At 42.8% G+C, this 26,608-nt stretch overlaps 2 protein-coding genes across 3 annotated transcripts in view; both read right to left on the minus strand.

The window, feature by feature from the left end:
* Nucleotides 1-2,438, minus strand: part of LOC121025252 (testis-expressed protein 11-like) — a 124,685-nt gene extending 122,247 nt beyond the window's left edge. Inside the window, exons 1-2 of the mRNA XM_040467711.1 lie at nt 2,362-2,438; nt 1,553-1,610 (exon numbers count right to left, since the gene is read on the minus strand). Coding sequence (XP_040323645.1) covers nt 1,553-1,589 — 37 coding nt within the window. The 5' untranslated portion in view covers nt 1,590-1,610; nt 2,362-2,438. The remainder of the gene's footprint in view (nt 1-1,552; nt 1,611-2,361) is intronic.
* A 12,528-nt stretch (nt 2,439-14,966) lies between these two features.
* Nucleotides 14,967-20,380, minus strand: SLC7A3 (solute carrier family 7 member 3). 2 transcript variants are annotated; one of them, XM_040467726.1, is made up of 12 exons: nt 20,185-20,380; nt 18,806-19,205; nt 18,251-18,409; nt 17,890-18,067; nt 17,573-17,685; nt 17,224-17,446; nt 16,909-17,048; nt 16,706-16,808; nt 16,301-16,461; nt 15,947-16,113; nt 15,489-15,597; nt 14,967-15,351 (listed from the first exon to the last, which is right to left on the minus strand). In XM_040467726.1, the coding sequence occupies exons 2-12, from the start codon at nt 19,173-19,175 to the stop codon at nt 15,221-15,223; spliced, it is 1,854 nt and encodes a 617-aa protein (XP_040323660.1). In that variant the 5' UTR covers nt 19,176-19,205; nt 20,185-20,380; the 3' UTR covers nt 14,967-15,220. The 2 variants fall into 2 exon arrangements, with proteins under 2 accessions (XP_040323660.1, XP_040323661.1); XM_040467727.1 differs by lacking the exons at nt 17,573-17,685; nt 17,890-18,067.
* Nucleotides 20,381-26,608: the final 6,228 nt, after the last annotated feature.

The raw sequence follows: 26,608 nt of genomic DNA on the forward strand, positions 1-26,608 counted from the left end.
TTAAAAAAAAAAAACGTTGAAAAAAAAAAAAGAATGTGGTAATTGCAGGGGACTTTAATATTCCACTTACAAACATGGATAGATCATCTAGACACAGGATCAATAAAGAAACAAGGGCCCTGAATGATACATTGGATCAGATGGACTTGACAGATCTATTTAGAAGTCTGCATCCCAAAGCAACAGAATATACTTTCTTCTCGAGTGCACATGGAACATCCTCCAAGATAGATCACATACTGGGTCACAAAACAGCCCTTCATAAGTATACAGGAATTGAGGTCATACCATGCATACTTTCAGACCTCAATGCTCTGAAGCTTGAAATCAACCACAGGAAAAAGTTTGGAAAACCTCCAAAAGCATGGAGGTTAAAGAACACCCTACTAAAGAATGAATGGGTCAAATAGCAGCACTTTCAACAATAGCCAAATTATGGAAAGAGCCTAAATGTCTGTCAACTGACGAATGGATAAAGAAATTGTGGTTTATATACACAATGGAATACTACATGGCAATGAGAAAGAATGAAATATGGCCCTTTGTAGCAATGTGGATGGAACTGGAGAGTGTTATGCTAAGTGAAGTAAGTCATACAGAGAAAGACAGATACCATATGTTTTCACTCTTATGTGGATCCTGAGAAACTTAACAGAAGACCATGGGGGAGGAGAAGGAAAAAAAAAAGAGGTTAGAGAGGGAGAGAGCCAAACCATAAGAGACTCTTAGAAACTGAGAACAAACTGAGGGTTTAAGGGGGGGTGGGTGATGGGTATTGAGGAGGGCACCTTTTGGGATGAGCACTGGGTGTTGTATGGAAACCAACTGGACAATAAATTTCATACTAAAAATAAATAAATAAATAATAATAATAAACGACAAGCATTAATGAAACATCAACCTAATAGATTTATAGCCATGCTGGTTAAAACATACTTCACTATAATATGAATATGAATGCACCACAGGTCTAATCATGTTCCCAGAAAAAAGGAAATACCATAAACTCTCTCATGTCTGGTATGATTGAGGAATCTGGTGTTCTGGTCAAATCAAATTGCTTTGGTTTATTATGATTTCCCATAAATACCATACATGGATTACCAGTTTTCAAAATAATTAAGACACAATAAAATGCACTTAAACTTAAAACTACACAGAAAAAATAAATAAATAAAACTACCCAGGATAGAATTTATTTTTAACTGTTAATTATGGCAAGTCACTTCAGGATCTTGCAGTAATATTTTTAATGCACTTTCAACACAATTGATATCTAATTCAGAGTAAACCATTGTTATTTTGCATGCCATAAAAATTGTCAGAAAATAATCGATGAGTTGCGAATTGTTTCCCTGTACCAGCTTATAAAAGGGTTCCAGTGTCAAACATCTATGTTGTTTTTCCTGTACATAAATGAGAAACTTTGGACCTAAATTTGGAAAATTTGGACCAAAGTGATAAAATTCAGAAACAAAATCCATTTAGAGGATCTTAGATAAGGCAACAAACAGTGTGACATTTTTCTTCATTACCATTTAAAGCTATATACCTTTAAAGTCCATGAAACGAAAATCCGTTTCGTCCATTATTAAATCTCTGGCTCAGACCTATGAAATAAGAAAATATTTTCAATATTCTGTCCTTTATCCTCAATAAATTTCTTTTCAAATTTTCCAGTTACTTGTTGTCCTAAGGGGCAAAATGCTGAAGAAATTTTAAAACCCTGAAAAACCAGTTAACGGGGGGGGGGGGGGGGGGGGCCCGGCCCAGGCTACCGCAGCGCCAAACATGCGCAACGCCCAACAGGCGCGGCGCCAGGCTGTGGCGGTCCAATGGGGGCGGCAGCTCGGAACCGCCACAAGGAAACCAGGGCCCGGGGTATCCTGTGATTGGTCCAGCTGACACACATGGTCTCCTAATTGGTTCAAAATCCCCCCCCTCCACTGCCCACATGTTCAAAGTATCCAATCACTCACTGTCTTTTTTCCCCGCTCTCGCAGAGCCAGCTAGCGCCTTCAGCTCCCCGCCCCCAACAATCTCCGACCCTCCGGCTTTAACAGAATTTTGGTCATTCACATCCAAACTTTTATCTACTGCTTCCAGTGGCCGCGAACCAATCCCATACTTCATCCAAGTAAAAAAAACAAAAAAAAAACAAAAAAAAACAAAAAAAAACTGCCTTTGGCCATTTTCCTTCACCTGAGAGTCAGCTACAGCAACTCTGTAGTTCAAAACCACTGCCTCAGGGCCACTCTAAAAAGTGTTTAAATGCGGGCCACATCTTCCTTCTAGTTATAAACTACTCAACTAGCCCATGGCTGACCCACCTTTAGCCCTTCTACCTACTAAATCACGCACCTTAGCGGAGAACGCCACGGCCCAAGCCTCTTCTCCACAAACTCTGCGCCCAGTGCCAGTCGACGCTCAGAAGGCACCTCCCCCGATTGCGACGTCACCAATGCCACGCCCAATTGGCCTTCACCTATGATGGGAATCGTAAGCGTCATAAGCGTCTAGGCCCTTTAAGTCCAGGGGTTGCAGTTTAGAGGGCCAGGGTGAGAATCACTGAGAGTAAGGGAATGTCGTGCAATACCGGAAGTATACTACAGTTATTGAGAGAGGGGTGCAGGCAAGCAGAGCAAGCCTTCCAAAGAAAAAGGAGACAGGGATGGAGGAAGGGGAAAGAGAGAGGGAGGAAGAAAGATAAACAGTGTTGCCCACTAGTTTTAGATTGTTAAAGGTCAGAAATATCAAAAGTAGATGGGTGCCTGGGTGGCTCAGTTGGTTAGGTGTCTGACTCTTGGTTTCATCTCAGGTTAATGATCTCATGGTTGGTGAGTTTGAGCCCCGCCCCGCCCCATCACGTTCTGCCCTGATAATGCAGAGCCTGCTTGGGATTCTCTCTCCCTCTCTGCCTCTTTCTCTCTCTCTGCATCTTTCTCTCTCTCATAATAAACTTTAAAAAAATTAAGAAGAAATATTAGAAGTTGAGAGGAATCACGATCTCGCGGTCCGTGAGTTCGAGCCCCGCTTCAGGCTCTGGGCTGATGGCTCGGAGCCTGGAGCCTGTTTCCGATTCTGTGTCTCCCTCTCTCTCTGCCCCTCCCCCGTTCATGCTCTGCCTCTCTCTGTCCCAAAAATAAATAAAAAACGTTGAAAAAAAATTAAAAAAAAAAGAAGTTGAGAGGAATGAAAAACCCTGTAGTTCCAAAACATGTTTCTGCTGCCATGCCTTTGTCATATCGGAGGGAAATTAATGATTCCCCTGCAAGGCTCGCAGTAAGGGCAGGGGTCCCATCCATTTCCAAACAAATGGTTTTAGGGATGGGAGTGGAATATATAAAGAAACATGTTTGGTTCCAGCTAAATCTATGGAGTGATGCTTGCAACCAAGGAGTGGCCTTTTACTGAAATCTCTATTCAGAGACAACAGGGTTAAGGCATGAAGTCTCCAAATTTGGGGGGAAAATCCAAAATCAAAACATTAACACGCTTTCCGTTTGTTCCCTCACATACCCCTCTTTTAAGTCTTGTGCACCTCAGTCAAGCCAGATGTGAGGCTGGCTAGCAGGATTAAAAAAAGAGGTTGTGGCCTCAATTCTGGGAACATTGAGAGTTTCCTCCTGACCCTGACAGTCTCAGAGTCAGGCATTACTTATCATGGAAAACATGGAGTTTCTAAAAATAATTTCTTTTCCCTCTTCAAAATTCTCTGCCAGATCACATAGTACAGTGAACAAAAAAGGGAAAACAGGGAAAGTACAGCTATTACTCCTCTTCTTTTGCATCCTGCAATTTGGTATTCATTTTACAATCCTAGATTGCTAAATTAGGGGAAGAAGTCTGGTGGAAAAGGGCGGTAGAGTATCGCATAGTTGACTGAATCCTCATGCACCACATACTCTGTGCTAGCTACTTACAGTCTCACTGCCTCAATTTTTGCCTCTGTAAAATGGAAATAAAAGTAGTTCTAGGATTCTCGTTCAATAGAATAGTATACACAAGGCATCTAGAACAGTGGCTAACATATGATAGCAAATGTTAGTTCCCATTATTGTTCCCCATTTCCCTGTTGACAAACTAAGGGCTCCCAACTTCCATCATCCCACCAAGGACCCTGGCTCTACCATAACTTCTTTGTTCATAAATGAACAGGGAACAGGGAGAAAATTAGACCTTGTCTGTCAAGCCCAGGGTGGTCCTTTCACATACATCTTAGAGCTCTTAGTGATTAATAATGTCTGTAGTAGGGGTGCCTGGCTAGCTCAGTCAGAAGAGCATGCGGCTCTTTTTTTCTAATTTTTTTAATGTTTATTTATTTATTTTGAGAGAAAGCACGAGCAGGGGAGGGGCACAGAAAGAGAGAGAGAGAGAGAGAGAGAGAGAGAGAGAGAATCCCAAGAAGCCTCCTTGCTGTCAGCACAGAGCCAGACACAGGGCTCCACCTCACGACCCTGAGATCATGACCTGAGCTGAAATCAAGAGTTGGACATTTTTTTTCTTCAAAAGTTTTTTGATGTTTATTTATTATTTTTGAGAGAGAGAGATACAGAGTGCAAGCAGGGGAAGGGCAAAGAGAGGGAGACACAGAATCTGAAGCAGGCTCCAGGCTCCGAGATGTCAGCACAGAGCCCAACACAGGGCTCGAACTCACTAGCCATGAGGTCATGACCTGAGCCAAAGTCGGACACTCAACCAACTGAGCCACCCAGGTGCCCCTCAAGAGTTGGACATTTAACTGACTGAGCCACCCAGGCATCCCAAGCATGCAACTCTTGATCTTGGGGACATGAATTCAAGCCCCGTGTTAGGTGTACAGATTACTTACAAAATATGTCTGTAGTAGAATGGATATTGTGTTATCCAAGATTTTATAAGGCATACAAGAATCAAATGGCTCTATTGATTAATACTGGTTGTAAATATGCCACCAAATTCAGGACTTACTGAACTGTTACTACTCCATTGAAAGGGCCAGTGAATAAGAAAAATATGCAGAAAGGGTTAAACCCCTTATGTCGTCGTATGGATTTCTCCAATGTTTTTGTTTTTGATCTAGTAGCCTCCGTAGATGTTACAAGTAAGGAAGAAGAATTAAAAGAGACAGAAAAAAAAAGTAAAAGAAGAGGAAAGGGGATAATAAAGGAAGCAGGTGCATATTAAGGATGTGCAAGAATGAGTAGTGAAATGCCATTAAATGGCACTCAACAGGCTGTAGCTTATCTTCCCTTACCCTAGCATAAACTATAAATTTCATTCTGCTGCTCTTTGACAAATTATTGCAGAAGTGGTGAAATAAATAGCACATAAGACAGGTGAACAGCTCGGACTCTAATGAGAGCTTATTAAGACTCTCATTAATAGAGTGGGTTAAAAGAGAGTAAGCAACCAAGAATACAAATTAGTTAATAAGGTAGCATTACACCTTGTTAAAAAAAAAACAAAAACACTTTCCCAAAAAACATGCAATTATAGTCAGAAAAATTCTAAAAACGACAGTGATAATGGAGTAAGGGAGAGAAGCTGGCTCTACCAAATATTAAAACTACTGTAAACAGGGGTGCCTGGGTGGCTCAGTCGGTTAAGTGTTGGACTTCGGCTCAGGTAATGATCTCACAGTTCATGAGTTCAAGCCCCGCATCAGGTGACAGCTCAGAGTCTGGAGCCTGCTTCAGAAGCTGTGCCTCCCTCTCTCTCTGCTTCTCTCTCTCTGCTTCTCTCTCTCTCAAAAATAAATAAAATATTAGGAAACTAGGTCCCTGCCTCACTTCACATACCCAAATAAATACTGGGCAGGGTACCTGGGTGACTTAGTTGGTTAAACATACAACTTCAGTTCAGGTCATAATCTCACAATTCATGGGGTTCAAGCCCTGCATCGGGCTCTCTGCTAACAGCTCAGAGCCTGGAGCCTGCTTCAGATTCTGTGTCTCCCTCCTTCTCTGCCCCTCCCCCGTGTTCTCTCTCTCTCTCTCAAAATAAACATTAAAAATAAATAAATAAGGAGGGCACCTGTTGGGATGAGCACTGGGTGTTGTATGGAAACCAATTTAACAATAAATTTCATATTAAAAAAATAAATTAATTAATTAAAATAAGTGAATAAATAAACAAATATGGGATTAATCAAAGATTAAATTGAATCATAAAATTTCTCAGAGAAAATATGGGTGAATATTTTATAAACACAATGGCAAGATGTAAACATCATCCAAAAACCAGAATCAAAAAGGAAAACTAGTAAACTTTTTTTTTTTTAATTTTTTTTTTCAACCTTTATTTATTTTTGGGACAGAGAGAGACCAAGCATGAACGGGGGAGGGGCAGAGAGAGAGGGAGACACAGAATCGGAAACAGGCTCCAGGCTCTGAGCCATCAGCCCAGAGCCCGACGCGGGGCTCGAACTCACGGACCGCGAGATCGTGACCTGGCTGAAGTCGGACGCTTAACCGACTGCGCCACCCAGGCGCCCCAAAACTAGTAACTTTTACAACATAAAAATTAAAATTTTCTGAGGCACCTGGGTGGCTCAGTCTGTTAAGCATGCAACTCTTGATTTCAGCTCAGGTCATTATCTCATGGTTCTTGAGTTCGAGCCCCACATAGGGCTACATGCTGATGGTGCAGAGCCTGTTTGGGATTCTCTTCTTCCTCTCTCTCTGCCCCTCCCCCACTCTCTCACTCTCAAAAATAAATAAGTAAAACTTTTAAAAATAAATAAATAAAATCTTCTGAATGGCATTAGAAGCAAGCTTGAAAGACAAACCACAGACCAGAGAAAGATTTTTTCAACATATATAACAGATAAAGAGTTGCTATATCTAACATAAAAAGAGTTCTTAAAAAAAAAGCTCTTGGGGCGCCTGGGTGGCGCAGTCGGTTAAGCGTCCGACTTCAGCCAGGTCACGATCTCGCGGTCCGGGAGTTCGAGCCCCGCGTCAGGCTCTGGGCTGATGGCTCAGAGCCTGGAGCCTGTTTCCGATTCTGTGTCTCCCTCTCTCTCTGCCCCTCCCCCGTTCATGCTCTGTCTCTCTCTGTCCCAAAAATAAATAAGCGTTGAAAAAATAATAATAAAAAATAAATAAAATTTAAAAAAAAAAGCTCTTAAAATTAAAAAGACAAATTACTCTAGCAAATATATCAGGAAAGGACATGATCAGACAATTTACACAGATAGAAACATATAAATATATGAAAAGATATTCAACCTCACCAGTAATCAAAGAAGTGAAAATTAAAACAAGGTAAGATTTTATCATTTATCAGATTGGCAAAGGTTGAAAGGAGGATTAACAATACCTCAAATTAACAATATAAACAAAGCAGGCACTCTTGTGCACTGTTGGTAGGAGTACAAATTATTGCAACTTTTCTGGAGGGCAGTTTGACAATATATATCAAAATCTTACATGTGTGTACTATTACCTAACAATTTTTCTCCTAGAAATCTTCCCCAAGATGAAATTGGAAAAATTTGCAAAGATAAACAGAAACATTCACTGAAGCATTGTAAACCACTTAAATGTTCATCTAGTTAAATGTGGGCTAGTTATACAACTTAAAGTAATTAGTGCCATACAGTGGAAGACTTACACAGCCTCTAAAAACACTTCTGTGAAAACAATCTAATGGTATAAAACTAGGGAGATGCCTATATGCTACCATTGAGATTAAAAAAGAAAAAAGTAAGTAACTGCTCAAAAAGATGTAATTATATAGATGTGAGTGACTAAAAAACTCTTGGGATGCTTTCCACCTGGGTATGAACTGCATAAATCATAAAAAGAAACGAAAGGGAAAGAAAAAGTTTACAGAGAAGGTATACACTTATGTAAAATTGTATGAATATTTCAACAAAAATATCTGGAACAGTATTTACCAAAAGGTTAACAGTGTTTATCTTTTGAGTGGTGGAATCTGGGAGAATCTTTACTTTCTTTATATTTATAGTTTTCAATTTCCTACAATGAACATATATATTTATCATTGGGGAAAAAAAGAGAAGCTATTTTAACTTTTTTTAAAAAATAATCCTTTGAGTCATTTTTAAAAATGTTTTTAAGTAATCTCTATGCCCAAGTGTTCGAGTGGGGCTCGAACTCATGACCCTGAAATCAGGAGTCGCATGTTCTGCCAATTGAGCCAGCAAGGTGCCCGGAGAAGCTATTTTTATTTAAAAAAATCCACAGGAAGATGAGTGAGTTTTTATCTGATGGGCATGTGTTTTCTCAATAAAATATGAAACAAAGTCAATAGCAGAGAGTAGGAGGGAGAGATTTGAAGAATGTGAATAAGGTAAGAAACAGTTGTTTCAGAGTTCTGGGGAATCAGCAAGAAAAAAAAGGTTCCCCAGTAGTCTTGAGGACCTAATGAAGGTTGATGATCATTAAGCTGCCCAATATATGATTATCTCCAACAATCCTGGACTGCACAGGTGTGTTATTTGGATTCCTCTGGGGAGCAGGGTGTAAGTATGCCAGAGTATCGCCTAGGGAAGTGAAGATATTTGCAAGACTCATAATGATAATAAATTCAGGAATTTAAGTGGGTAAGGGAGCAAGTGAAGACTGGAGGAAACCGATAAAAAGAGAATGTATGTGGGAGAGGAGAATGAATTAAGGAATTCATGAGGTCAAAGAATTATTGTAGTGGGGTTACTTCTGATGTTTGAATTAGTGATTTCAGAGGTGTACATTCCGACAAGATCTAGAGTATAACTGTGTGACTAGGTAACTGAGGTGTAATTCATTGAAGCAAATCACAGAACCACTCTTTCCTTCACATGTTAGAACATGCATCCACACACTTCTTGCCCTTCAATTGAAAGCCCTGAAATGAATGGCCATCAAGAGTCTGACTGGAATCGATCTTTCCTGCCTTATTTTTCCACTTTATCCCTAAGCAAAATCCTAGGCTGTAGGCAAACTGAATTATGAACTTTCCCAGTTTCTTGTCTTTGTGCACAAGTTTCCCTCTTCCTGAAACACTCTCCCCACGATTTCTGAAATTACATATTTTACCTATCCTTTGTGCCCCAATGAGCTTCAACCTCCATGAAGATTTCCCAGAACTCTCTGATGTGAACTCTCATGCATACCTCTCTTAGGATACTCACTATTTCCTGCTCTGTCTTTATACATATTTGGGCCATTAGACCACGCCTAAAGCAATTTTCTACTCATCTTCAAGCATAACATCCTACAGAGATTATTCATTGACGGCTTAAGTATTTCTCTTTTTACAATGTTTATTTTTGAGAGTGAGAGGAGAGAGAGAGACACACACACACACACAGAGTGTGAGCAGGAGAGGGGCAGAGAGAGAGGGAGACACGGAATCTGAAGCGGACTCCAGGCTCTGAGCTGTCAGCACAGAGCCTGATGTGGGGCTCGAACCCACAAACCACAGGATCATGACCTGAGCCGAAGTCGGACGCTTAACAGACTGAGCCACCCAGGCGCCCCCGACAGCCTAAGTATTTCTAAAGGGTGGTTATGATAGTCCGTCCCCCTTAATCCACAGGGGATATCTTCCAAGACCCCCAGTAAATACCTCCCAGATAGTCTTGAACAGTATATATACTGTTTTTTCCTATACATACACACCTATGATAAAGTTTAATTTATAAATTAGGCACAATAAGAGGTAAACAATAAATATTAATAAAATAGAATAATTATAACAATATAAGTTATGTGAATGTGGTCTCTTTCACAATATCTTGTACTGTACCCACCCTTCTTCTTGTGATGATGTGAGATGATAAAATGCCTCCATGATAAGATGAAGTGAGGTAAATGACATAGGCATTGTGATGCAGCATTAGGATACTATTGACCTTCTGACTATACATCAAGAAGACCATTTGCTTCCAGACCAGCGATAACTAAAACCGTGGAAAGCTAAATGGCAGATAAGGATTATTTTGTATGGAGCCAAACATTTTTTAATAGTTGGATATTTATTTGGGCATCCTTATATGTATTAGGAAAATACCTTGTTTTCCATGTATGATAGTGGTAAAATGTTTTCCTTTTAAAATCAGTGTATTGGGGTGCCCGGCTAGCTCAGTTAGAAGAACATGCGACTCTTGGTCTTGGGGTCATGAGTTCAAGCCCCACGTTTGGTGAAGAGATTACTTAAATAAATAAAATGTTTAGGGGCCAGGGTGACTCAGTCAGTTAAGCGTCTGACTTTGGCTCAGGTCATGATGTCGCGGTTCGTGGGTTTAAGCCCCGCAGTGGGCTCTGTGCTGACGGCTCAGAGCCTGGAGCCTGCTTCAGATTGTCTCCCTCTCTCACTCGCACGCATGCTGTCTCTCAAGAATAAACATTAAAATTTTTTTTTTGCCATTTGCAACTAGGTGGTTGGAACTAGAGAGTATTATGCTAAGTGAAATTACTCAGTCATAGAAAGACAAATATATGACTTCCCTCATATGAGGACTTTAAGATACAAAACAGATGAACATAAGGGAAGGGAAGCAAACAATATAAAAACAGGGAGGGCGACAAAACATAAGAGACTCTTAAATATGGAGAACAAAGGGTTGCTGGAGGGATTGTGGGAGGGGGGATGGGCTAAATGGGTAAGGGGCACTAAGGAATCTACTCCTGAAATCATTGTTGTACTGTATGCTAACTAACTTGGATGTAAATTTTTTAAAAAATTAAATAAAAAAAATTTTTTAAGAAAACTTTTTAAAAATACATATAGAAAATAAATGTATTTAAGCTTTAAAAAGTGAGGGTTTTTTAACATTACAAGATTACACAAATAGAGAAAAAATTCATGAAAGTCTAAGGTTTGGGAAACATTGCACTGAATGAAAAAAGATTAGAACACCAAATCAGAGAAGTAGTCCCTCCTTCACAAATGATTTACTTAAAATTTTTTTTGATGTTTATTTATTTTTGAGAGAGACAGAGTGCGAGCAGCGGAGAGGCAGAGAGAGAGGGAGACGCAGAATCCGAAGCAGGCTCCAGGCTGAGTTAGTTGTCAGCACAGAGCCCGACGTGGGGCTGGAACTCAGGGACCATGAGATCATGACCTGAGCTGAAGTCAGACACTTAACCCACTGAGCCACCCAGAACCCCACAAATGATTTATTTAAACAGTAGTTACAAAGTGTATTCACTTTCCCTGTTGGCAATCTTCTTTTAAGCATATAAATACAAAAACTGCCCATCCTAGAAATTCCCTTCAGATGTTGGCCTGAAATGCTGTAGCCACTTCCTCACCCTCCATTTACTCAACCCACTCCAATGTGGCCTCCACTCCCCACCATCTGACCAAAACTACTCTTGAAATAGTTTCAATGAACTACTGACAAAACCAATGAACCCTTTTCTGTCCTTATTTAACTTGACTCCCTAAGGCAGCATTTGGCATTGTTGACTGTTCCTGCAAAGTGCTTTCCTCCCTCCTTCCACCATCACTGTCTTGTATCTTCAGTCATTCTTTCTCTTTTGTGCTGAGTCTTCCTCCTCTATCCCTTAAATGTTAGAATTCCCCCAATCTTTTACTGTTATGATCATAAAAGGAATGAAAAAAAGTATTGTTTGTATCTGGGTTAAAAAGAAAAAAACAACTGAAAGTACAGAAGAAGACCCAGTGGTTAAGTTTGCTATATATTTTCCCAGAAAGTAAATAATGTATAAATACATCCTCTTTTGCACTTTCACACAAATGTTCTGCACCTTGGGGGTTTTGTTCCTACTCAATAGTATATCTTGGAGATCTTTCCATATCACCTCTTGGCACATATAATTCTCATTTTTTACTGGCTCTATAAATATTTCAATGAATTAATGCATTGTAACTTAACTAGTTCCTTGCTGATGCACACTAGGTAGCTTCCAAGTTTTATTGTATTATAATGTCACAGTACATATCCTTATATATATGTAAAGTTTTTTAAATTCCTGTAAGTGGAGGGGTGCCTGGGTGGCTCAGTCAGTTAAGCTTCCCACTTTGGCTCAGGTCATGACCTCATGTTCATGGGTTCGAGCCCCGCATCAGGCTCCAGGCTGACAGCTCAGAGCCCGGAGCCTATTTCAGAATCTGTGTCTCCCTCTCTCTGCCCCTCCCCCGCTTGCATTCTGTCTCTTTCTCTCAAAAAACAAAACATTAAAAAAATTAAAAAATAAATAAATAAACCCCTATAAGTGGAGCCATCAGATCCAAAAGAATGTTTTTAATTGTTATATTAGCAAAGTACTCTCCAAAAAAGTTATAAAAATGTACATCCCCATGATGCAGGAGACTGCCTATTCTCCCTCACTTTTGCCAACACCTAGTCATTGAAATTTGTTTTGCTGTGGGGCACCTGGCTGGCCCATTCAGTACATCACAGACTCTCAGACTCTCAATCTTGGGGTTGTGGGTTTGAGCCCCATGTTGGGTATAGATTACTTAAAAATAAAATCTTAGGGGCGCCTGGGTGGCTCAGTCGGTTAAGCCTCCGACTTCAGCTCAGGCCACGATCTCATGGTCCGTGGGTTCGAGCCCCGCATCAGGCTCTGGGCTGATGGCTCGGAGCCTGGAGCCTGCTTCCGACTGTGTCTCCCTCTCTCTCTGCCCCTCCCCCATTCATGCTCTGTCTCTCTCTGTCTCAAAAATAAATAAACGTTAAAAAAATTTAAAAAAAAAAACCTTTAAAAATAAAAAATAAAAAATAAATAAAATCTTAAAAAAAGTTTGTTTTGGGGCGCCTGGGTGGCTCAGTCGGTTGAGTGGCCGGCTTCAGCTCAGGTCATGATCTCACGGCCCGACAGTTCAAGCCCCGTGTCGGGCTCTGTGCTGACAGCTCAGAGCCTGGAGCCTGTTTCAGATTCTGTGTCTCCCTCTCCCTGACCCTCTTCTGTTCATGCTCTGTCTCTGTCTCAAAAATACAATAAACATTAAAAAAAAAAAAGTTTGTTTTGCTGGTCTGTAAGGTAAGAACCGAGATCTCATTGTTGTTTTGATTTGCATTTCTTTAATGTGTGAGACTGAGTATCTTAATATTTGTTTGGTGTTATATGTTTTTTCTGAAAACTATTTACATCTTTTATTCATTCATCAGGTGATTCATCTTATTGATTTGTAAGAGCTCTTTATATATAAAGAAAATTATACAATTTATGCTACAAAAAATTTTTTTAAAGTAATCTCTACACACAATGTGGGTCTCAAACTTACAACCCCAAGATCAAGAGCCACATGCTCTACCAACTGAGCCATCCAGGTGCTCCCAAAATTTTCTTCACATACATGTATGTCCTGAGTTGATGCCCCCTCAATTTGTAACTCTAGCCCAGACTTCTCACCTAGCTTCAAGTTCCAATTATTGATTACATTATCTTCACCCGTAGGAAGCTAAATTTACATACACTTATAAATGAGCATATCGAACTGAATTCATCTTTCCCCCAATATGCTCTTCCTCTTTTGCTATCTCAGCTAATAATTTGATCATTCGATCAGAAACTCCACCCAGAAACCTAAGCCATCTGCTTCTTTCTTACCTCCTACATCCAACTGACCGAGAACCCCCAAATGATCACAATTGTCCTCCTAACTAATTACTACTAGCAATGTCACACAATGGTTAAAGAGCATAGACTGCAGAGTCAGGCAGAACTGGGTTCTGTATCCTGGCACTGACCATTCCAAGTTATGTGATCTAGAGCATATTTTTTACCCAAAGTCTGTCCCCGTCATCTGTAGAAATGAATTTTCATAACTTCTATATCATAGAATTATTGCAAGGACTAAATGAGATTGTAGGCACAAGGGCTGGCATATCATTAATACTCAACAAATGGTAACTATTAGCTCACTGCTCTAGCTTCCCCCAGCCTCTTCCAAGCCATCCTCCTTGCTGCTGCCAGACTAACAAATCCAACCATCTTCCTTACTTAGAATCCTTCAGTAACCTGTCCCCCTCCCCTCCACACACACACCACTTATAAGGAGAGTACCTAAATTCCTTGGTCGGATATACAAAAGCCATTCATATGGTCTCTGCTGTATTTCACAACCCCCTATACGCTACCCTCCAGCCACACTGAACTACGTGTCATACCTCCAAATACAATCTGCTCTTTCACCATGCACATGGCTTTGTGCACACTTTTCACTGACAAGTGAACCCTTCCCTCAGTCCACTTCAGAAATACCTATTCAAGACTTGGGTCAAGAACGTCCTTTGTGCTTCTGTAGCACTCAGCACTTACCCTGCCCTGGTCCAGGTCACATTGTTTCATGTTCACCGGCTTGTCTCCTCCTCTGGATTTTGAGTTCCTTGAGGGCAGGGACTGTTTTATTCACGTTTATACCCCTAGGACACAGCATGGGGCCTAGCATTTTAATAAGAGCTCCACGTATGTTTGTTGAAGAAATGGACAAATGAATAGTTCATGGTGTGAGCAAAGCTCTGACCTCTGTTCCCTTACTACTTGTATAGCAATCACTATCTATACATACATAGATAGTATGTATGTATACTATCCTTTACCAGTCCTTTACCAGTTACCCCCCTATTGTCCACCCCTCCTCCCGGCAGTGCCAAATACCCCAGCCAAAATTTCTGTTGCCCAGGAAATCACAAGAGTCTGGGTCTGGTCCAACTAGAAGGGGTGGAACCAAAGACAATGGTCTCAGTGTAGGTCCCAACCAATGCCAGTGTTGAGATCAGAGTCCACCCCCAAATCCCAAAGACAAGTGTTGCTGTCCTACTTATTTAGAATCTAACCTTTAGTACAGCAAGAGGGAAACCTATCTCAAGATCGTTCCTTCAAGTGTGACTAGACTTGACAAGTGGTCACACCACCCTCCTCAAAACCTGAGCCAACAAGAAACACACACAGGCACAAGATACTTTTGTGGTGACTGGAGTGCACAGAGGACACTCATCTGAAGCTCTCCACATGGAAAGTCAGGCTCCACATCATCTCTAGCAAGCAAAGAACAAGACATAGTTTCTTTTTCTAGTTTCCTTTAATAATAACTTTGTAAAAGCCAGTAAGCAACTACAGACACAATTGAGAAGTAGACCAGTATAAAAAAAAAAAAAGGAATGAGGCACAGCAAAGACACATCTTTCACTCCACGATAAATACAGAGCTCTAGTGTTCCCCCACCAACATCCCATGGGAGGCCTAGCTTCCCATGTGCTCAAGAGTACTCTCCATTATTGTGCAGGGGGACCAGACAGCATTCAGGTATGACGATGTCAAATCGAAGGTGTACAGGCACTGCTGAGATCAAGGTCTAAAGTTTTGGCTCTAGACTTGAGTGGAGGTTGGTCACTCTTAACCTCTTCCAGGCTGTGGTGCATCCCATAGCCGAAGTAGATAGCAAACCCTAGTGGGGAAAGGTAGCTGTGAGGTAGGGAAATAGTGACTTGTAAAAGCTTAATAGGTCTCCCTACTTGAGACCAAGAGGGAAAAGCATTGGGATAGGATACCCAAGAGGACTACCCTTCCCAAGTGGATACCTACCAATCAGCATCCAGACCCCAAATCGAGCCCAGGTGCCAGCTGTCATCTGCATCATAAGGTAAACATTCACAAAGATGCTCATTAGTGGGAGAAGAGGCAAAGCAGGTACCTGAGAACAAAGCAAAATCTCCTTTGTAGATACCATGCGGTGACCTAGAAAGAGATCCCTAACCTACGGGGGCCAGGAAAGGGAGGGTCCAACTCCTGCTCATATTGTGTATTTCAATGCCCGCTCACTGAATGTACATCGTATAGGACTCCAAGAATACAACGTTTGGGGAAATAGAACTGGAAAGGAACTATGGAGGGTGAGAGAAGAAGTCATTGGCCTAGGTATCTCCTGTATCTTTCCTTTCTTGTCCAATGAAAGAACACTTACAAACTCCATTAGATCACAAGGCATCTGGAGCCGAGTCTTCTGACATGGGTTGGTAGGTGGAAAGAAAGAGGTCATTTACCTTAAAGTGAAGGGGAGTAGAGCTCTGTGGCTGTCTCCAAATGACCCCAGTGATCCCAGTAATGAGCATCAGGAGCAGCACAACCACTGCAGTCCACACTGGGTCTCCAGAAAGCAGTGGAACGGGCCACTTGGTCAGCACCAGGCAAAGAAGAGTCAGCAGCAGAGCTTCAAGGGTCAAGTTGAGAAACATCAAAACCAACTCTTGAGACCAACACGTTAAGACATTAGGCCACCCCGTTCCAAGGAGGGTCACCGTTCTCTCTAGGCCGACCTCAGCCACCAAATGCCACACCCTCTCTCCCCCCATCATGCTGACCTCAAAGCCACCCCAGAGAAAATTTCTATCGCTCACCAACCAATGAGGAGCAAACATAGACAACTTGGCCAGAGAGTGGAGTGGGATTGGAGTTGAGTGGACAAAATAGTCCCTGTAGGGTCAGCTTCTCGGCTTCAGCTGTCTTCTCCTCCTGCAGCTCCACCTGATCCTCCTCATTCTTCACCTCAGACTGATACCTGAGGCAAGAGTAAGAAGGCAGTATTAGGAACAACCCTTAACCACTTGAGCATCTTCTCGCAGGCAGCTCTAGCTCCCACATAAGCCAGAAGGGTGGAAGCTCCTTTGGGCGGGGAGGAATATCCATATTCCTCCAGGAGACTCAGGATAACGAAGGCACATGAAGGAGGAGGGAGAACACATCCCCATCACTCCTCATCCAAGAACAAAAACCCAAATCCTAGCTCACAGAGGGAGTCTCACCTGAGGATGAGGACACAAACAGCCACCAGGGAGTAAGCAAGCAGGGTCCCAATTGACATAAGGTCCACAAGATCAGCGAGCTCAAAGAGGAATGCCATGAATGCTGGAATTGATGGGCAGAAAGCAAGATGTGAGGGAAGCGAAGAGCAAAGTTGAGGGAATCGGTCAAAGAACGAGGGGAAGGACAGAGACAACCGTTTTACCTGCAACAATGCCAGAGACCACAGTGGCCACGATGGGGGTGTGTGTGCCGCTGTGGATCCTGGCGAGGACACGGAACAGGAGGCCATCCTCTGCCATCGCATAGATCACCCGAGGCATGGGGAACATAGAGCCCAAGAGGCTGGAGGGAGGAATGCCCAGAGTGGCGTGAGGTGACTGCAACCTCTATCCCCTGAGCCTGTGAGATTAAGGAGTCTCCCCCTTCTCCTCACAGCCCTTTTAAGGGTTCTTCTCAGGTACCGAATGCTCAAGCCTAAGACTCTGACCGCAGAGGAGAACAAACGGTTACCACTGACCTGGTAGAAAGAGCACAGAGGGATCCAATAGCCACAACATAGCGGGCAGGGGCCCATCCAGTGTGGAGAAAGGCCTCCGGCAAGGGGCTCTCAGGTTGAAGCTGGTAGTAAGGCATCATAAGCGTAAGTGCCGAAGAGACACCAAAATATGCCAAAAAGCAGACCAACAGTGAAATCACAATGCCCACGGGGATGGAACGTTGGGGATTCTTAGCTTCTTCGCCTGCAGGAAGGGGCACAAGTTTCTGAATCAGCTTAGCAGGTTCGCTCCTCTGCCACCCCCAATCTGCATGCAAACTGAGCATTCGCTGTGTCCAAGCCCCAGACAGAACCAGCATGACTGTGTTACCAGTGGTAGCAATACAGTCGAAACCAACAAATGCATAGAAACAGGTAGCTGCTCCATGGAGAATCCCCTCGAGGCCGAAAGGCACAAATCCTCCAGAGCCCAGAGGGCCCAGGCTAAAGTGGAAGAAAAGGGTGGAAAAGGTAAAAGGTGTGTTCAGCCAACTCTGTGCCTTTTCCCTAATGCCAAACTACTCAGCCAGGTGTTCAAGACCTAAGCTCCCATTCCTCCCCAACCCAATCCTGAATGCCTTAGCGCAGACGCCCCTGGCTCCCCATCATGCTCCCAGCTCCGAATCTCCGGAAAGTGAATCTCCTAACCTATAAGTGTCATTGAGTCGAGCCACGGTCAGTTTGTAGTCCTCTTCTGTGAGTTTCCAATTGTGCAAGTCCCCCTTAATGAAGCCAGAGATGATGACAAAACCAAGAACCAAAAGGTTCACCACTGTGAACACTTTGGTAACCAGGGCTGACTCACTGGCCCCCAGAGCCAGCAATCCTGTGGGAAAGAGGCAATCAGGACTCATGAAGTCCTCAGTCCGAGATTTGTTTCCCCGCCTCAGTGCACACCTTTCCTGCCCAGCGTCTCTGCTTTCTCACCATTATCACCTCCATCAAGCCCTTCTCAGGCTTGGTCCCTCCTAGCCCTGCCTCCCACCATTAACCCTGTCTTTTCCCTCACCGGTGAGCAACAACACAAGGCCCAGAGCAAAGAAGTCTGGATATTCTGCGAGAACATAGGGAACACGCAGTGAGATGCTCCCTTGCAGGGTACGAGAGATGTGGTTCCCAATCAGGTTGTCGAAAGCCGAGCTCCAGGCCCGGGCCACACTGGCTGTACCTGGTAGAGCAGAGGGAGAAACAGGGGGTCAAGTTTCCTCCCTCGCCCAAACCAGTCACACAAATAATCCCTACTGTTTTCATCTATTCGTACTTTTTTTTTAAGTAGGCTCTACGCCCACCGTGGGGCTTGAACTCACAACCCCTAGATCAAGAGTCACATGCTCCAACGACTGAGCCAGCCAGGCACCCTTAATCTTACTTTTTAAAAACCCAAACCAGTTAATTAAGGAAACCAGGGCAGAGATAAGTAGAAGGAACAATTTCTCCACCACACCTTCAACCCTCCCAGCCCCATAACAAACACATTTAAGGGTATTGGAGTCCTGTGAATGTTGAAGACTACATCACTTCACCACTTCCTGATTCGAAGCCCCTCCCTGCCCCACCATCTCACCGATGACATAGGAGAGGATGAGGTTCCAGCCAGTGGTGAAGGCCCAGAGTTCACCCACGGTGACATAGCTGTACAGATACGCAGAACCAGAACGGGGAACTCGGGCACCAAACTCCGCATAGCACAGTCCAGCCAACACAGAAGATAGAGCGGCCACCAAAAAGCAGATCACAATGGATGGTCCAGCTTTATCTTTGGCCACCTCGCCAGCCAAGACATACACGCCTGCACCCAACGTGCTGCCCACACCCAGGGCCACCAAATCCAGAGTGCTCAGGCATCTGGCAAGGCGAGTGTCTGCCATGCCAGGCTCCAGGGTACGTCTGCGTACCAGCTTTTGACCAAATCTGCGAAGTGCGTGCCACAGCATTCTAGCTGGAATTGAAGAGGATTCTAGGATCTGGTGAGAAACAAGACAAAAGCCCTTCAATAGGGCTCATTATCCCTAAGCTCTAAGAGCGCATTACAATACACACTCCACCAAGCTCAGGAGCGATGGGGGGGATGGGGAAGATATTCAAGTCTCTTCCTCTAACCTCAGTTTCTTCCTTTAACAAGTAGGAAAAATAATACCTCACAGGTTTGTAGGAGTAATTTGCAGAAAAAGCAGGTGAAAGATCCCTATGATACAGTGGCCTGGCACCTCATGGGTGTTCAGTCAGTATCCGTCTCTTTCCCTGACGGAGAAACTAGGGTTTATCCTAGACCCCAACCCAGAAACCATGGAACCTGTTCTGTGTCCGTTTTCTGGCCTGTGGCTGTTTGGGAATTAAACAAACTCATCCCAGGAGCAGCCAGCAACTCTGGGCAGAACGCCCTTCTCACATCCACTCTCCACGTTCCTTTTCAGTGCTTATCCCAAGGGCTACTTAATAGGCAAGGTTCCCAGATTGCCCGGAGGGAGGAGAGGACCGACCTCCACTGCTGATCAAAAGTGAGCACCGACTCAATTCCATCCCTACTCACCCTGCCCACACCGTGTAAACCGTGCTACTGTCGCCCAGGGGAGTAAGCAAATGTTCCCCCACTTCCTCCCGCCTTGCTAGGCTGACCAGCAAGAATCAACAGTGGGGCGGGGCTTCGACCTCTAAAGATTTGGAGATGCACCCAGAGGGGCCCCAGAGCAGCCTGAAATTGCTCGCACTAGAGACGGTCCCACCCTATGCCCCCTAACTCAGCTCCCAGATTCTTATGTCCCCGTTAGAAACGGTCTGGGGCTGAGGTGGAGACGGGAACCTTGGTTCTTGGGGCCGGGGTCTCGCCAGCAACAGGTCACGGCCGCGTTGATGTAACTGCATGCTCTGGATGCCAGAGAATCCTAGGTATGCCCAGACCCTCGCCATCCCCTTCCGACACACTTGTCGGCCCCCAAGGCTTACCGGAGAGCTGTTGCAAGCCCAGGGAGAGGAGAGTCTCAAATCGGGTTGGGTGAGGCTGAGTTAAACCGAGTTGGGCTGGGGCTAGCGACTTCAGGTGCTCAGGCTTCAAAGCTGCTGCTTGGGGTCGTTGCGCGCCCAGCGCCCCCTTATATACATCGGGAGGCGGAGCCGGTAACGTCATGGAATCCCACCCCTAATCCTCCCTACACCACCTCTCTGTCTCTCTTTCTCTCTCTCCCTCTCTCATTCATTCACTCCTTGGCTTTGCAAAAAGGACTGCGTGTGGCCTGAGACTGCTTCCCACTTGCGACAGCAGCCCGGCATGGCAAGGAGCGAGACAGGGGTCGAGGGAGAGGGAGAGAGAGAGAGCCATTTCCCGTGGTGGCGTAGGGAGGACTAGGCCCCGCAGTCAGCCTTTTCCCATTCTCCGCGCTTATAGTCAGAGCAGGACAGTGAGACTGGCCTGGCCGCAGACTCCATGGGATTTTCTACCTTTATGCTTTAATGGTCAGAATCTGTGATTGGCGGGAGTGGGGGAGGGGGAGAAGTGGAGGAGGAAACAGCACAGGAAGTCTCCAACTCCCACTCCCTCAGTCTTCCTTGCCTTGCTTTTTCTACACGAGGTTTCCTCACCTCTAAAATCTTTCCCAAGGACTATACCAGTTTATGGACAGCCATCTGACTCTGATCTCTCAGCTCTCACCCTCAGCTGTGGGTATTTCTATTGCAGTCAGCAAGAGAATGGAAGATGATTTCATCCACCACAGATAATTAATCCCATTTAGATTTTCAGGCCCCAGTCTCTCCATGGTGTATTTCTGGCTGCCTATAAATGTTAAACTATTAAATATGAAATAGTAACAATATTGAATTATTGGAGGAAAGGGTGTGTTTAATCCCATTTTCCTGATGAGTAAGCTGAGGCTCAGAGGCATGACTCATCTGACATCACACCATAATTATTTGTTGACCATCTTACTGATAAACCTGGCCTGTTAGACTTCAATGCCTGCCTCCTATAGGTACCATACTTAATTTGAATGCACGAGAAAGGTGGCAGCGGGCGCTTGGGTGGCTCACTACCTGCCCAACTCTTGGTTTCCGCTGAGGTCATCATCTCACAGTTGGTGAGTTCCAGATGCTGATCATTCATCGGGCTGCCAGCTCACCAGGCAGAGCCTGCTTGGGATTCTGTCTCCCTCCAACCCTCTCTGCCCCTACCCCATGCACATGTGTGCTATAAATAAATAAATAAATAAATAATAAATCAAATAAACTTTTGTTTTTTTTTAATTTTTTTTCAACGTTTTTTATTTATTTTTGGGACAGAGAGAGACAGAGCATGAACGGGGGAGGGGCAGAGAGAGAGGGAGACACAGAATCGGAAACAGGCTCCAGGCTCCGAGCCATCAGCCCAGAGCCTGACGCGGGGCTCGAACTCACGGACCGCGAGATCGTGACTTGGCTGAAGTCGGACGCTTAACCGACTGCGCCACCCAGGCGCCCCTCAAATAAACTTTTAAAAAATGCACAAGCGGCGCCTGGGTGGTTCAGTCCGTTACACATCCGACTCTTGATTTCCGCTCAGGTCATGATCTCACCGTTTGTGAGTTGGAGCCCCACATTAGGCTCTGTGCTGACAGTGAAGAGCCTGCTAGGGATTCTCTCTGCCCCCGCCTCTCTAAATAAATAAATAAATAAATAAATAAATAAATAAAGCTTTTAAAAAATGCACAAGAAGAGGAGGTGTGACAGCCAGCAAAACCAAACAGGGAGAAGCACCAGCATTGGGACAGGCCTTTTTTTTTTTTCTTTAATTTACATCCAAATTAGTTAGCATATAGTGCAACCATGATTTCAGGAGTAGATTCCTTAGTGCCCCTTACCCATTTAGCCCATCCCCACTCCCACAACCCCTCCAGTAACCCTCAGTTTGTTCTCCATATTTATGAGTCTCTTCTGTTTTGTCCCCCTCCCTGTTTTTATATTATTTTTATGTCCCTTGCCTTATGTTCATCTGTTTTGTCTCTTAAAGTTGTCATATGAGTGAAGTCATATGGTTTTTGTCTTTCTCTGACTGACTAATTTCACTTAGCATAATACCCTCTAGTTCCATCCACGTAGTTGCAAATGGCAAGATTTCATTCTTTTTGATTGCCGAGTAATACTTCATTGTATATATATACACCACATTTTCTTTATCCATTCATCCATGGATGGACATTTGGGCTTTTTCCATACTTTGGCTATTGTTGATAGTGCTGCTATAAACACGGGGGTGCATGTGTCCCTTTGAAACAGCACACCTGTATCCCTTAGATAAATGCCTAGTAGTGCCATTGCTGGGTCATAGGGTAGTTCTATTTTCAGTGTTTTGAGGGGGACAGGCCCTTTTAAGCTAGGAGTTTCTGGGAAACAGAAGAGCTGAAGAATCAAAGAATGATCAAATTTGGTGTCAGACCCATAATCCCATCCAACTTAGTTCTTACTAATAATGGAGCAACAAGGGTTGTGAAGGTGTGGTTCTCCTCCATCAAGACATCTCAGGTATTAAAAATGGACCCAAATAACCCTGCTCCCTTTTACATCATCCATTATGAATATGTCACCCATGAATCTAAAATCTAAATCCTTTTTTTTTAAATCGTTTTAATGTTTACTTATTTTTGAGAGAGAGAGACACACACACACACACAATGTGAGCAGGGGAGGAGCAGGGAGAGAGGGAGACACAGAATCCGAAGCAGGCTCCAGGATCTGAGCTGTCAGCACAGAGCCCGAAGTGGGGCTTCAACTCACGAGCCGTGAGACCATGACCTGAGCCGAAGTCAGACACCCAACTGACTAAGCCACCCAGGCGCCCCTAAAATCTAACTCCTTTTAAAAGCAATTGGTATTTTCAGCTAGCTACATCTCCATTTTGGCATTCCATAAGTATTTATTGAGCACTGACTATGTGTATAAGCAGCTAGTATAGCAACGAAAAGATTACAAAATAAACAAAATAAAATCCTTGTCAGGGCGCCTGGGCGGTTCAGTTGGTTAAGCATCTGACTCCTGGTTTTGGCTCAGGTCATGATTTCAGGGTTCATGAGTTCTGACAGTGGGGACCCTGCTTGGAATTCTCTCTCTCCCTCTCTCTCTGCCCTTCCCTGCTCGTACTCTCTCTAAATAAATAAATAAATAAATAATAAATAAACAAACAAACTTAAAAAAAAAACAATAAAGTCTTTACCAAAAATCTAGTTAGGGAAATAAAATACACACAATACGATTAAAACAGTTTTACATAATGGTTAGGAGTGGAGTCTTTGGAGTTAGATCTAGGTTAAAGTCCTTGTTCATCCACTGTGACCTTGAACAAAATTATCCTAACATCTCTGAGCCTCAGTTTCTGGATATAATATACATATTTCATAGGGTTGTTGTGATGCTTAGGTGAAATTATGAAGTCAATACTTCATGCCTGGCACATGGGCAGTATTCAATGGAAACTTATACATATTTAGAATAATATATTGGTGTGTAATATATATTAGTGTATAATCATCTGGCTGCTTAGATTAGCTGATTGATTCCACTATGAGATTGACAAACTGGTGTTGTAAATATTCAGGAAGAGGATATCAAAACAGACTGGAATACATAAAGAAGACCTCTTAGTTTGTAAGAGGTTGAGAAGAGGTTGGCAGGGAACTTAAGGTGAGCCTTGAAGGACGAAAGGTGGATGAGCTCTGGACCTACAGAGGCATGAAGTAGCATAGACAAGCTTAGCAAGTGTAGTGTTTGTTAGTCAGCAGTGAAAGATAAGATTGGGTAATGGACCACTCCCTCTTGGAGTAATGGGTGTCATAAATTTATTATCCAATATGTAAACGGTAATACTTACCTTTGGTCATAAACTCACACAAGTGAAGTCGAACAGTGGACTTAATAAGTACTCAATTATTCAATAAAAATTTGGTCGATGGAGTCACGTGGGTGGCTCAGTTGGTTAAGTGTCCGACTCTTGGTTTTGGCTCGGGTCATGATCTTAGGGTTCATGAGTTTGGCCCCTGCATCAGGCTCTGTGCTGACAGTGTGGTGCTTGCTTGGGATTCTCTATCTCTCTCTGCCCCTCCCCTGCTTGCTCTCTCTCTCTCTCTCTCTCTCTCTCAAAAATAAATAAATAAACTTCAGAAGTTAAAAAAAATTTTTGGTCAATGAAATAGAAGCATCAGGAGGTGCCCTCCAATCCTAGCATTCCCAGATTTTGTGAACAACTATCACCATTGACCTATCCATCCCTTTCATGAATTTGTAGAATTCAACTATATTTCCTTCCACAGCTTTTATATTTCCAGAAATTCCATGGTGCCCTCAATTATTATGGACTTCCTCCAACTTCAATATCTCTTTCTTGTAGTACAATGGCCAGGTGTGAACACTAATCTTTTTCTTTAAAGTAAGCTCTACACCCAACATGGGGCTTAATATCAAGAGTCACATGCTCTACTGACTGAGCCAGATGCCCCCAAACACTAAAGTTTTTGTTTGTTTTTATTATAAAAGAATTTAACACTAATGAAAACTGCAAAAATTCACTAATAATTCCTAACAGACCAACTGTTTATATTTCTGTATGTTCTGTAATGATCTCTCATTGTTGTTGTTATGGTCTTTGTCTATATTCAGTTATCATACAATTTTGCATTCCCTTTTTTTCATGATCAAATATTTTTTCTAATTACTACTTCTGTTCAAAATGATCATTATTAGTAGTTGCATCATATTCCACAGCATTGATGCAACATTACTTATTTAACCATTTAAACATTTATTCAGGTTGTTTCTAGTTTTCCTTTATTCTAAGAAATACCTTCATTAACACAATGTCTCTATTTACTTGAATTCCTTTCTTAGGCTTCATTCACAGGAGTGGGAATATTGAGTCAAACATAATGAAGATATTTATAAAATTTGATACTTGTTACAGTGCTTCACCAAGGGAATGTTTTTTCAATTTAGAGAGCTATCAGTCATGTTAGAGTAAACCAGCTTTACCACAATTCCATCAGCATAGCTATCACTTTAACAAGTTATTTGCTACCAAAATAAAATTAGAAAGAAATTCATTCTGTTTGTAATTAATAAACAGTTCAGTAAATGTTCACAAAACAAACATACACACAAAAAAATGAACACACACATGTAACAGCATCCACATCAAGAAACAAAACATTATCAGGACGCCTGGGTGGCTCAGTCAGTTAAGCGTCTGACATTGGCTCAGGTCATGATCTCATGGTTTGTAGGTTCGAGCACCAATTCAGGCTCTGTGCTGACAGCTCAGAGTATGGAGCCTGCTTGGGATTCTGAGTGTCCCTCTCTCTCTGCCCCTCCCCTGTTCATGCTCTGTCTCTCAAAAGTAAATAAACATCAAAAAAATTGAAGAAACAAAACATTATCAGTGCCCCAGAAATTCCTTTCATGCTTCCTTCCAGTTACTACTCCCATCCCCAACAAAAGCAACCTCTGTCCTGACTTCTAACAGCATAGACTTGTATAAACCTGTTTTTTGTACCTTATATAAATGGAATCATACAGTATGTACTCTTTTGTTAAGATAAAATTAACATACCATAAAATTCACCCCTTGTAAAGTACACAATTAAGTAGTTTTTAGTATCATCAGGGCTGTGTATCTATCATTACAATCAATTTAATTTAATTTAATTTAATTTTAAAAACATTTTTCTTTTTTTCTTTTTTAAATATTTACTTTTTGGGAGAGCACAAGTGGGGGAGGGGTAGAGAGAGTGGGACAGAGGATCTGAAGCGCGCTCTGCGGTGACAGGCTGACAGCAGCAAGCCTGATGTGGGGCTCAAACTCACAAACAGCAAGATCATGACCTGAACTGAAGTCAGATGCTCAACTGACTGTGCCACCCAGGTGCCCCTACAATAAATTCTAGAACACTTTCATCATCCCAGAAAAAAAAAAAAAACCTTTTCCTATTCCCAGTTTTTCCCCATTTCCTACCAACCCCTCACCCCATCCATTCCTAGGCAACCACAATTCTACTTTCAGTCTGTATAATGTGGCTGTTCTGGACATGTCACATTAAATGCAATCATACAGTATGAGATCTTTTGTGAACCAGATTTTTTCATTTACCATAATGTTTTAAAGGTTCATCCACGTTGTACCATGTTTAATAAGCACTTCATTCTTTTTTATTGGCAATTAATGTTTCATTGTATGGAAATACCATATTTTATCTATTCATCAACTGATAGACATTGGGTTGTTTCTGGGGTTTTTTTGCTATATGAGTAACATTGCTATGAATATTAGTGTACAAGTTTTCCTGTGGACATGTTTTAACTTCTTTAAAGTACATACCCAGGAGTGGAACTGCTGGATTGTATGGTAAATCTGTGT

The sequence above is a fragment of the Herpailurus yagouaroundi genome, unplaced genomic scaffold (genome assembly GCF_014898765.1).
Source record: "Herpailurus yagouaroundi ecotype Mexico unplaced genomic scaffold, PumYag 67569, whole genome shotgun sequence".
Classification (NCBI taxonomy): Eukaryota; Metazoa; Chordata; class Mammalia; order Carnivora; family Felidae; genus Herpailurus; species Herpailurus yagouaroundi.

Excerpts from the sequence above, each read along its gene's own strand:
- SLC7A3 (XM_040467726.1), bottom strand. The coding sequence starts at position 19,175 with ATGCTGTGGCACGCACTTCGCAGATTTGGTCAAAAGCTGGTACGCAGA. Across the intron at positions 16,809-16,908 it reads GGTCTCTGGCATTGTTGCAG|CATTCATGGCATTCCTCTTT; the intron begins GTAAAACGGTTG and ends CATCAATTCCAG. Across the intron at positions 15,598-15,946 it reads CTACTCCCCTTCACTTTAAG|GTACCTGCTTTGCCTCTTCT; the intron begins GTAAATGACCTC and ends CTTTGTTCTCAG.